Consider the following 12,768-nt stretch of genomic DNA (forward strand, 5'->3'; position numbering starts at 1 on the left):
AATCGCCGTGATAGGAGTTATGCCACCCCAGCCAATAGCACCCCTTATTGCAGTCTGACAGCAACAAGAGCATGCACAGCCCCCTCCCTCTCCTCTGGTTCAGTATAAAAACTGTGGACGGCTCACATTCGGTCCTTTTTTTCCTCCGCTCTAAATCAGGGGACATCTGTTTATTGCCGGGCACAGGTTTGTGAAATGTCATCTTTTTTAATCTCTTAGAGCTAAAATCAGGAGCTAAAATGCATGCCGACACAGGGGCTGAGGCATTATTCAGGGCAGGAAATTTAGACTTGGCTTTTGTTGGCCTAGTCTAAAGGAATATAACTGAATCTAGAAGAAAATCAGAGGCAGCTTGTCTGTCAAAAAATAATATTTTGGTTAGACAAAAGGTAAACATGCTAGCTCACCTCTAAATTTCTGATCTGGACATCAGACAGCATGTGGTCTATTCATCTGTCAATTGAGGCACAATATGACAAAAAATGAACCAAAACACAGGAAATTACAAAAGGTGACCCTGAACTTGAACTGTAAAGGAGTTGTCAGATTTTTCTTTCTGCCAGTCATGGTAGTCCTTTCTGCCTTCGTGAACGCGCATCCTTCCACCTCAATGCTGGCTGTACAGTGACTGTGCACGCGCTTGCATCAGTTGGTAACATGGCGGCTCTGCACTCACGGTGCAACATGGAGGCCGGGCAGCCGGCATTGAGCACATGGCGCGTGACTCACCACTGTCTCCCTTCCGGTAGCGTGCACGAGCATCGAAAAGTACTCATGAGATAAACGTATCCAATAAGTCCAGTTTCCTAACGAGTATGCGGTTAAGTCAGTAATAGTACGTTAACTGTGTGTTGACGCAGTAACACCACACCGTTACATGTTAAACGAGCTGGTCTCGTGCGTGGGTTAACGCTAAACAGCCAGCTAGCTGACGTTAGCTAACCGCTTATGCCGCAGTTGCGACAAGGCTGAGAAATTGAGACGTTGTACTACATGTATATTAATCATGTCAACCTGTTTGCACATAAATCGGTGTCATGATGATCTCGCCTGATGATCCCGAGTGAGCTCACACAATTTAGAGATAAGTTTAAACCTGAAATATTTCAAGTACCCATAACCACCGTTTATTACTACTTACTACTTAATATACTTGCTATGCTTGCTAACGTTAGCAACTCATGTCACTTACAGCCGAGTCAACATAACTTCAGTGATCCCACCGAGCTCAGACAAATTTAAACCAGAAATATCTATTAATACACTCAACGTAACTCGCCATGTTGTTTATAACTAGTACATCGAAATGGGAAAGGAAAAGGTCCACATCAACATCGTGGTCATTGGCCATGTCGACTCTGGAAAGTCCACCACCACTGGCCACCTGATCTACAAGTGTGGAGGAATCGACAAAAGAACCATCGAGAAGTTTGAGAAGGAAGCCGCTGAGGTCAGTTATGGAGGCACCACACACATTCACCTCCGCAGAACACATGAATGACAGAATAAAGGCAGACACAGGCACTCTTCTTCAGAAGTGAGTGGAAACGGGTGTGGTGGATGAAGTTACTCATTGATATTACTGGGTAAACACTGCCACCTACTGTAGAAATATTTGTACTATCCGTATTGTAATATATACAGAAAATATTCCTGTTCAAATACATACATAAAAGCTTAAATTCAAGGTTTAATAAAGCTATTACAAAAGTGGAAAATCTCTTGTATCAAATACATATCTCTGTATCAAATACATATTAAAAAACTACTTCCTCATAGATATTTAATTTAGTAAACGACAGAATAAGTAAAAATCCATGCAAAGGATTCAACAAAAATATTTAGACTCATGGAATTAAGGTACAAACATTTCTAAACATTGATTTGTTTAAACAGGCTTTAAACAAATCAGTCGTAAAGTGAACTGTCAAATGACAATAGAAAAGACTTTGAAAGTACTTTTTGTGTATTAACCTCAAAATTGTCATTAAATCGTTGGTCAAATTCTTATATATTTTCTTTATATATGTTAGGTATATTTGGTCATTCTTTGATTATATATTTCATTTTCTAAATCCTTTTCTGACCATATTTTATTCAGGCAAATGCCTTTATTTAACACTGATGGATTTAGTAGTCTGGCATTTTTTGTTAAATGAAAATCAGTGCTGAATATGTTTAAACTAAGGTCTCTAGATTAAAAATATTGACATGTTAACTGTGCTGACAGTCAGCCTGAAGGATGAACTGAAGTTTGGTGTACTATTTGTGTTCCCACTGAGCCTTGAATGAGAAACCTGATGGACAGACAGGCATTAACTTGTCCATGTAATGTGATGTAACTGTGGTATTTACAGTGAGCCCCGATTTAGAAAATGCTTTTGGATAACAGAGTACAGGGTGGTGGGTGACACCTGGTATTTCTGGAGGAAACAAGTAGATATGTCTCACTGGTTCCATCATATTTGTTTTATATGGCAAATCCAATTGTAATTAACAGAAACTTCCCTCAGAGCAGTTGGGAAATCTTTTATAAGGAGAAGTTTGCTGTTTTTCCACAGTGATTTTATCTGAAAAATCTTAAACTTTTCTGGCAGATTTCTAAATTTTTCCCATTTTATGGCCTCCTATATTTGTGTTATCTCGACCACCACAGATGGGCAAAGGCTCCTTCAAGTACGCCTGGGTGCTGGACAAACTGAAGGCCGAGCGTGAGCGTGGTATCACCATCGACATCGCTCTGTGGAAGTTTGAGACCAGCAAGTACTACGTGACCATCATTGATGCCCCTGGACACAGGGACTTCATCAAGAACATGATCACTGGTACCTCTCAGGTAAAGGCACACCTTTTAACCTGCTCTATATTGACACCACTTTAGATTTTTTGTATAAAAAACACATTTCACAATTCTTCCTGTTCAGGCTGACTGCGCTGTGCTGATCGTTGCTGCTGGTGTTGGTGAGTTTGAGGCTGGTATCTCCAAGAACGGCCAGACCCGTGAGCACGCCCTGCTGGCCTACACTCTGGGTGTGAAGCAGCTCATTGTTGGAGTCAACAAGATGGACTCCACTGAGCCCCCTTACAGCCAGAAGCGTTTTGAGGAGATCACCAAGGAAGTGAGCGCCTACATCAAGAAGATCGGCTACAACCCCGCCACTGTTGCCTTTGTCCCCATCTCTGGGTGGCACGGAGACAACATGCTGGAGGCCAGTGACAAGGTGAGCCTCTCATTACATGCTCAGCTCAAGTCAACATACAGCTGGCCTAATTGTAGATGGACACTCCTGGATCTTCATTTATATTTAATTCCTTTTAATAAATCCATCACATATCTGTGACAGTAACTCAGATTTGCATAATTTCTTTTTACTAGAATTAAAAGGAAATATTTCTTGGATCATCACATAAAATAATCCTCGAGAACTCACTATTTTTTTCTTTTGCTTACTCCATTACTCTTTTTCTGTCCTCTCTCTGTATCTACATTCTCCATTTCAGATGAGCTGGTTCAAGGGCTGGAAGATCGAGCGCAAGGAGGGTGGTGCCACCGGCGTCACCCTGCTGGAGGCTCTGGATTCCATCATGCCCCCCTCCCGCCCCACTGACAAGCCTCTGCGTCTGCCCCTGCAGGACGTCTACAAGATTGGCGGTAAGGAGTGTCAGGTCATGTTGCCTCATAAAACAACAAAGGAAAGGAAAGCAATATAATGTCACTGGACTCTGATGTTTTGCTAGTCTACCAAACTAATGGCCTCTGCCCTGTGAAGCCCCGTTCAGACATCCGCTGTTACAGGAAATGTGATGGCAATTTAGCAAAGTCTGCTTCAGGTAAAAGTCAAGGTCATGTCAGATGTCAGTTTACACAAGCACATTTTCTTCTCCTCACAGTTTGAGGAAAAAGAGGTAGAACCAATCAGCACTCCCTACTACATGAATATCCAGCCAAATGCTTATATAGAGCATGTGAGCAAATACTGTAGGGGGTAAACTCCATTTCTGACTTCACGTCTTGTCTATCTGTGCTTAAGGGCTTGGGCGGTAAACAGTGTTTAATACCGTTATATCTTCCCCGGTACACGGTTTTACCAGCTGATTAGAAATCCCATTGGAGAATCGTTGCTATACCGTTTCCTGCCACAAGGTGGCTACAGTGCACCTTAACCCTTCCACCTCATGTTAAATTACCATTTTAAACACGTTTATTTTATGTTTTATCTGGGCCACTCAGTGCATCTAATTTATTTATTATAAAGCCTTTTGAGCTGCATTTCTTGTCTGAAAGATGCTATACAAATAAAGTCTGTTACTATTATTCTTATTACCTTCTCACAAGGACAAAATGTTCCAGAAGAACCGGAATTAAAATGTCAACGACATTAACAACATCTGTTAACAACGAATATACCGCTTGATGGGTGTGAGTACTGATTGCGGTTGGCTAAGGTAAATAAAGAATAGTGCAAGGACATTACATTAATTCTCAGGCGTCGGTCAACTAACCTGATTGAAATCAACAACAAATTATCTATGGCTGCAATCCAGTAAAAATAAATTAAATTCGCACAGCCTTTAGCATTCACTGGGCTTATCAAATGATAACAAAAAGACGCGAACATTGGGCTATTTTCAAGCCTATTACTTGTGGGGGCTTGAGAAGGACATGTAAAGGCCTGCCGTGCTGATGGTGAGTACGTGGCGCACATGCTCAGGTACTTCCGGGCCACGTTCGCCATCAGAGGAGCGCCTACAGGTTGATTTCCACCGTAGGAGGAGATGTTCGTCTTCGCCCGTAAGGCTGCCAAACTGGTTGCTTGTTTTTTTTTTTTTTTTTGCTTGGGCGGGACCAACTCGTTTGTGTTCGCCATCTATTTTTTTTCCTAATGACTAGAGGCTGTCACGTGGCGCGCAATTATGATCGTTTCGTAATTTTTTTTTTTTGGTAAAAAATTATTATTATTTTTATATATTTTTTTAATTTTTTGACAAGCATTGCTTTGTTCATGAAAAGGTCTGCCATCACTTTCAGAACATCTTCAACCGCACGGACAGATGTGCTGGAGAAACACGTTGATTATGAAGACGCGCACTTTGTTCAGCAGTTGTTTTTTTTTCATTATCGTAATAAAGGGACACCGTCGCTTTTTTCAATATCCGGAGATACCATATTACCGTATTACCGCCCAACCCTATTGTGCGCCATAAAATCGGCAGCCTTATTCTCTATGTAATGAATCAAATTTATGAGTTTCATCAGTAGTCTGACTGTAAAATGCAGGACGAGCCTCCGTGATCATCATGAATTTAAGGACAAAAAAGGTTTTTAAAACATTGCCCATGCCGCCCGTGACAGAACAGAAAACACTCCTCTTTCTTCAGATCATTCCTTTTCAGTTCACTAAAGTTGAGCAACTGCGTCTAACTGAGTACCAAAGTTAACAAATTTCTCATGAACGTGTCTGAATGAAGCCATGCACAGAGAAAAGATAGTGATGCCTGAATGACAAAAAGCCATTATTTCAACAAATAGATGAAGCGTCTGAAAGAGTCTGAAAAATGGTTAATTTACATGTAAAAAAGTACATGGTTGGCAATCATCTCTTTATAAGTAGAGATGAAAAAAACCCTGGTCCAGACCACAGTCACAAAGTGCCAACAGAGACAGAATCAAGCTGCTCACCTGAAGTCCTGAAAGTTGGGCGTACAACAGTAACAGCAACCGGCTCACAGTGAAATTGCAGACTCTCAAGTGACATGTCACTCCGTTCACTCAGCCTCTGCTGAATGCATAACGACGCGCTGTGGGAGTGGATCCACACAGCTTTGCAGTGACGTCAGACAGACGAACCACAGAGGGGGAAAGAGCATACCAGAAACTAGCAGTGCACACCTGGTGCTCACCTGTACCTCCACCTGACATGTATGGCACTGACGCAGTTCTAAGCATATAGCATATATATAGACTTAGTATTTCTCAAGCGCAATACAACTTATAACATGAGTAGTTTTTCTCATAAGAATATTGGCATTAGTATTTTTATGGGCAGTAGGACTTTTAATGGCCTTTAGCATTTTTATACTCTGTACATAATGTACATATACATAGTTACTTTTTTTATCTTGGCCCTTTTTGTAAATCTTGCTGGCTGTAACGACCTAATTTCCCTGGTGTAGGATCAATAAAGTCTTATCTTAAATCAGACATGTTCAAAAGATTGCTGCTGAAAGAACGGTCTGTTGAGTGCAGACTTTACAGCTCTTAAAGTCTTTGATCAAAAACATAATACAGTTCACACAAACATTTTGGCTCCTCTTCTTTCTCAGGTATCGGAACTGTCCCCGTCGGCCGTGTGGAGACCGGCATCCTGAAGCCCGGCATGGTTGTCACCTTTGCTCCCCCCAACCTGACCACTGAGGTGAAGTCTGTGGAGATGCACCACGAGTCCCTGCCTGAAGCTCTCCCCGGTGACAACGTCGGCTTCAACATTAAGAACGTGTCCGTCAAGGAAATCCGCCGTGGAAACGTGGCCGGCGACAGCAAGAACGACCCCCCCCTGTCAGCTGAAAACTTCACCGCCCAGGTGAGTCTGAGCCACAGATGGCAAAAGCACATCAACTTGTTGTTACAAAATACCCTGAAAATAAATGTATCAAAATAAAATACAAAATACTGGTGACAGAAAAACACAATGCAGTAAAATACATTTGTAACCTTGGCCATTCTGAATTTGTACGAAATGTCAGATTTTTGTAATGCACACACGGTTTTGGTGAGAGTTTGAATCCCACAGGGAGGAAGAACAGGAAGTAGAATGCTTCTGCATCGAAGATAAAGACATAGCAGCTGAGAGTCAACCGCTTCAATTAGGAACTAAATAGGTTTAATCAGGTGCCTTTAAGAACAACTAACTAAGAAAAATTCCTGCAGTGTCTGATCCGGCGCTGAGGAGGGGAGGGTTGTGTCAGACCAAGCAAAAAGGAGCTTCATCAGTGGGTACAGCTCCACAGAAAGTGGCTCCATGCTGGCCCACCAGAAAACAAAGAAAACAAGCCTTTCATACATGGTATGAAGTGCTGGAGTTTATTGCAGACAGTTAACATTTGGATGCAAGTGGGAGTATAATTAGTGCCATGATATATATGTATTTACATTTCCATCGACACAGCTGAGCTTGAGAAAGAAACTCAACTGTGGCAGCGATACAATAGTTCTGGTTCTCCTATGAAACTACTGTCCCTGACTGCTCCATCCAAGCAGCCACATGTGTTGGCCACCCAAGAGGACCACTGGTGCCATGCACGTGGACTGTGACATGGAGTCATCACATTTCTAGAACTGGCTGTGTTTTGTCACTACCATTTGCTACTGCCACTACGATTGGAGCCTTTTCATGATTCAGATTCACAACAGCCTTATTGCCTTCATGTAATAATACAGTACATTTATTAGCCTAAACAATAAATGCTAAAAATAAAAGTTACTTTCTTGTGTTTTTAAACCAGATTCACACAATGGGAAAACAACCATTAAATGTAAATACAAATTCCAACCAATAAATAGTTAAATCGCCCTTCTGCTCTTTCTATCCAACAAAACTGCTTTTCTCTCACTAACTGAAAGCTGCTAGTTTTCTGAGGCCAAATGATGAGTGGGAGCTTGACACTAGAAATCAGAAACACCTGAGACCCAAATATTACCATTTATTCTCTTTTGGAGGAGCATTTTTTCCTTTATTTAACTGTTGACAGTGTGGAGGGGGAGAGAGAGAGAATCATGACATGTAACAAAGGTCCAAAAACCACTCAGTGTTCGTGAGTGTGCTTCAGTGTTACTGTGAAACAGTGCATTCGCCTTTCAGCTTATGCCAGAACACAGCAGAGTGAACGTAGAGCAACACTGTTGAGTGTTCCTGTTTGACGACATGACAGTCAGTTTCCCCCCAGGCACCCGTCAGGGAGAATAGCTCCTGCACCAACCGGTTTTTTACACCTCCCTCTTCTCCTGTAACCTGATGCTGAGCTGTTCAAATGATTTCTTGCTTTGTAAAGAAGGTGGAGGGTATCGGGTCCTAAACCCAGCCTAACCCTCCCATTCTTTCCATTCACCATGTCAGTTCTGCTGCTTTTACCCAGTTTCACAATGTCAGCGTTAGAGAATATAATCTCCCACTACTCTACTCATCTTCCTGCGTCTTAGATATCATCCCTCCAAAGCTGTTCAAGGAGGCGTTCCCCACTGTTGGCCCAGTTATTTTGTACATTTACATTTTCGCAACTCCCTGACCTTGGGTGCTTTTCCAGACACGTTTCAACCTGCCATTGTTCACCCAATGCTAAAAAATCTTCATTGGGCGCCAGTGTCTCTAAATAACTACAGACTGCTCCAAACCTTTTTATCTAAAGTTCTAGAGAAAGTATTTTTTCCCAGCTGGTGTATTTTTTAAATTAATAGTGTTTTTTACAGTTTCCAGTCTGGTTTTAGAGTACTTCATAGTACAGAGACAGCACCTGTTAAGGTTACTAATGTAACCTTACATATACTACCTGTTACTAATACATACATATATCACATACATAAATATATGATATATGTATATACAATGTTATATAAACTACATATAGTTCAGAGTCGATCATGAAAGCTGTCACTGTTACTGTGATTGCATCTCTGTCTCTTTCTCTCTCTCTAACCAAACCGGTTGAGGCAGATGACCGCCCACCCAGATCCTGGTTCTACCTGAGGTTTCTGCCTTAAAAGGAAGTTTTTCCTCGCCACTATTGCCAGGTGCGGGCACCGGGGGTGTGTCCTCCACCATGCCTTCAGTGCCTGCTGCAAAAAAAGAGGGCCTTTCTGTGTGGAGTTTGCACCTCCTTAAAAATATACCCCCACTAAAAACATGCGAGAAGATCACAGCACTGCTCCTGGTCTGCCGCGGAGGAGGGACGACCAGGATGGGTGAAATGCAGAGGACAAATTTCACCTCATGTGCAGTGTGTGCATGTGCATGTGTGTGACAAATAAAGGGGAATGTCTCCCCCCGGTTCTTCTTCTTCTTCTTCTAGGCATATTCATGCTATCTCTTGGCCAGGTTATTCAAAATCATGATGTTTTTTGTTATTTATACATGCTGTTAAAACCCACAGATCCTAGCAGCCTGGCTGAATGATCTAGATATTAGATGTTGCTCTTTAAAACCTCCTTCCATGTCTCTCCTTCTGTAGGTCATCATCCTGAATCACCCCGGCCAGATCTCCCAGGGTTACGCCCCCGTGCTGGACTGCCACACCGCTCACATTGCCTGCAAATTCAGCGAGCTCAAGGAGAAGATCGACCGTCGTTCCGGCAAGAAGCTAGAGGACAACCCCAAGGCTCTCAAGTCTGGAGACGCCGCCATCATCACCATGTTGCCTGGAAAACCCATGTGTGTTGAGAGCTTCTCCCAGTATCCCCCACTGGGTGAGTGAAGCTCTGTTTGCCCGTTGTGTCGACTGTTAGACTTTTGTTTAAGGGCTGCACTAATCAATATTTTTATATAAGGAATAGTTTGCTCTTCCTGTGCATTTTAGCCTTTTTCAGCTAATTGTTTCCTGCACTCAACTCCGCAGGCAACTGTTATCTGTAATATAACACTGATAAACCCACTGTATGCTGCCTGCCTAACACCACACAACAGACACAGTTAACGACTAGCAGATAAACGTACGGTACTGCAGGAACTAGCTCTAGAGAGCCAGATACTTCTCTCAGGATGGTGGAGACCAAAGAGAGTAAATATTTGACTTCCTTTCATCAGGTGGACAGAAAACATGACTCTAAATGAATGAATGTCGACTTCATAAGGAGCTTAAGTCAGATAAATTGCTGGTGTGTATTTAATACGCAAATAAAACAAAATTTACTTGGTCTGTGCTGTTAAAATAGCTGCTGTTGTTGCTTATTGTTGCTTATTTGAATAACACTGTTATAGAGTAAAACAATATGCTATAAGATTTTAATGATGAATCAACTATTCATCATTAAAATGACCATAGATTGATTGTGGAAGTCATTATACATTTGTGAAGACAGATGGACAACCTTGTGGATTTATCATCCCTAGGCCTGCATTCAACAATGACTGTGACTCCCAACAGCTGCACCTTAGACACAGAGCAGACTCATGTCAAAAGCGTCTTTTAAGCCTCTCCTCATCTTTATTTTCTCTTTTCTCGTCCATCTCTCCCTCCCAGGTCGCTTTGCTGTGCGTGACATGAGGCAGACTGTTGCTGTCGGTGTCATCAAGTCCGTGGAGAAGAAGGCCGCCACCGGTGGAAAGGTCACCAAGTCTGCACAGAAGGCAGACAAGAAGAAATGAATTCCCATGCAGGACGTCCAACCAAAAGTCACATCTCAGCAGCAGCGGGCCTCCCCATCCCCTCTTCTTCCCTGCCACCCAGCGCCGTCTTCTCTGAGGCAGAGCTCTCTACTCAAGGACTGGCTTATGCTGATTAAAACCCATCGGAAAAGTTTCCGCAGGAAAGGAAGGCTTGTGCCTTTTAGGGGAAACTACGATCATAATTAAGTTGAAACCAAAACAATAAAAATCTTAAACATTGCCAAATGAAGATGTTTCTTTGGTGTTTCATTACAAGAATTTCTTGATTGCAAACCGTAGCAACACTCCTCCAGAGGCTTCAAACATAAACACAGCAGAGCGTTTTTCAGTTACACTTATAATACGGTCAAAACCCAAAGATTATTTCTAGGTTTTAGGCCTTTTATCACTCTGTAGATTCTATGATAATGGAATTTTTTTTAAAATTTTTTATATATATAGTTGTTATTTGTGACAAAGCTACAAAGGTGTTTCAAAGAGACACTCCAGGAGGTGAGGAAGACCAGTTTTTAAGGTGAATGCGGTGTAAATTCTTACAGCAAGTACAGACTGGTAACTTTCTTTCTCATTTCATGAAGACGGTGGTGGACATGAAGTCCTAAGCCCAGCCAGACCTTCCCATTCTTCCTATTCTGCATGTCAGTTCTGCTGCTTTTACCCAGTTTTACCTCTTGTGCCTTAGGTATCATACCCACTTAGCAGCTCAAGGAGGTTTTCCCCACTGTTGGCCCTATTATTTTGGAGATTTGCATTTTAACAGCTCCCTGACCTCGGGTCCTTTTCCAGACAGGTTTCAACATGCCATTGTTCACCCACTGCTAAAAAAACCCTCATTTGGAGCCCCTGTCTCTAAGTAACTACAAACCACTCTCCAGATTTTTTTATCTAAAGTTCTAGAGAAAGTAATTTTTTCCCAACTGATGTTTTTTATGAATAATACTGGTGTTTTTTGCAGTTTCCAGTCTGGTTTTAGTGCACTTCATAGTACAGAGACAGCACTTGCAGTCAGAGACGACCGCTCGATTTTAGTTGTCTTAGATTTAAGTGCTGCTTTTGACACAGTCGATCACAGGATCCTCTCACATCGTTTTGAGACCTGGAAAGGGCTCTTAGCTTTTTACGCACTTACCTCTCCAACAGAACTTTTTCTGTCTCTCTGAGGAACTCTTCTTCCTCGACAGCTGACCTGAATTTTGGTGTTCCTCAAGGTTCAGTAATTGGCCCCCTTCTGTTTTCTTTATTCATGCTATCTCTTGGCCAGGTTATTCAAAATCATGATGTTTTTTTTTTTTTTTTAACATTTTTATGCCGATGACGATGATGGTTAGTCTGAAGTCATTCTTTTCAGTCAGATTGGTTTTTGCTATCGAAGCCCCACAGTATGGAACTCTCTCTTCTGAACTCAGACGCTCACAGTCTCTAGCCTCTTTTAAATCTCATTTTAAAACTCCTTCTTTCTGTGAAAGCATTTGTTTGTTTGTCTTTGACACTAAATGCTTCACTTTCTACTTGTGAACTGATACTTTTTGTGCTTAATTACTTTGTTAAAGGTACTTATAACTGTTATAATGTGCACTTCACAAAGCTTGATTCCAAAAAATTTGGGACACTGTGAAAAATGGAATGCAATCATTTGCAAACAAACTGTGTTTATCAACAATAGTTTTATGAAGTCTTCCTGAGTCCATGAAGTAACTCAGGAAGACTTCCTGTCTTCCTGACTTTATACAGTCATGTGTTCACAAAGTGGTGAACCCCGTGTCATCCTTGCTTGTGAATGACTGAGTCTCCCTGTTCCTAATGAACCTGTTTACCTGTGGAATGTTCCAAAGTGGTGTTTTTTGAGCATTCCACAACCCTCCTGGTCTCCTTCTTTTGCTCCTGCCCCAACTTGTTTAACACGTGTTGCTGGCTTTAAATTCAGAATAGGCATATATTTACAAAAATCAATGAAGTTGATGAGGTCAAACATTAAATATACTGTCTTTGTACTGTTTTCAATGGAGCGTATGTCAAGAAGGGATAGCAAGTTATCACATTCTGTTTTATTTCCTTTTTTACACAGTGTTCCAATGTTTTTGGAAAGGGGGTTGTACATTCACCGCCCAACAGCTGCACCTTAAACACAGAGCAGACTCATGCTAAAGGCATCTTTTAAGCCTCTCATAAACTTTTTTCTCTCTTTTCTTGTCTCTTCCTCCCAGGTCACTTTGCTGTGCATGACATGAAGCAGACCGTGGCTGTGGCTGAAATTAATTCCCATGCAGGATGTATGAATATGTGTGTGTGTGTGTGTTTAAATCTATCTATCTATCTATCTATATAGTTGTGACAGAGCTTCAAAGGAGTTTCAAAAGAGACCCTCCAGGAGGGGAGGAAGACCAGTAAAATG

General features: G+C 41.8%; 1 protein-coding gene across 1 annotated transcript; it reads left to right on the forward strand.

Moving 5' to 3' along the window:
- Window positions 1-35: 35 nt before the first annotated feature.
- On the forward strand, window positions 36-10,605 carry LOC143335045 (elongation factor 1-alpha). Its single transcript, XM_076754143.1, has 8 exons — window positions 36-186; window positions 1,298-1,450; window positions 2,657-2,836; window positions 2,925-3,221; window positions 3,502-3,652; window positions 6,325-6,581; window positions 9,223-9,457; window positions 10,231-10,605. Exons 2-8 carry the CDS (start codon window positions 1,307-1,309, stop codon window positions 10,353-10,355), a joined length of 1,389 nt encoding a protein of 462 aa, XP_076610258.1. The 5' UTR covers window positions 36-186; window positions 1,298-1,306; the 3' UTR covers window positions 10,356-10,605.
- The last annotated feature ends 2,163 nt before the right edge of the window (window positions 10,606-12,768 follow it).

This window comes from Chaetodon auriga, chromosome 17 (assembly GCF_051107435.1).
Source record: "Chaetodon auriga isolate fChaAug3 chromosome 17, fChaAug3.hap1, whole genome shotgun sequence".
Lineage (NCBI taxonomy): Eukaryota > Metazoa > Chordata > Actinopteri > Chaetodontiformes > Chaetodontidae > Chaetodon > Chaetodon auriga.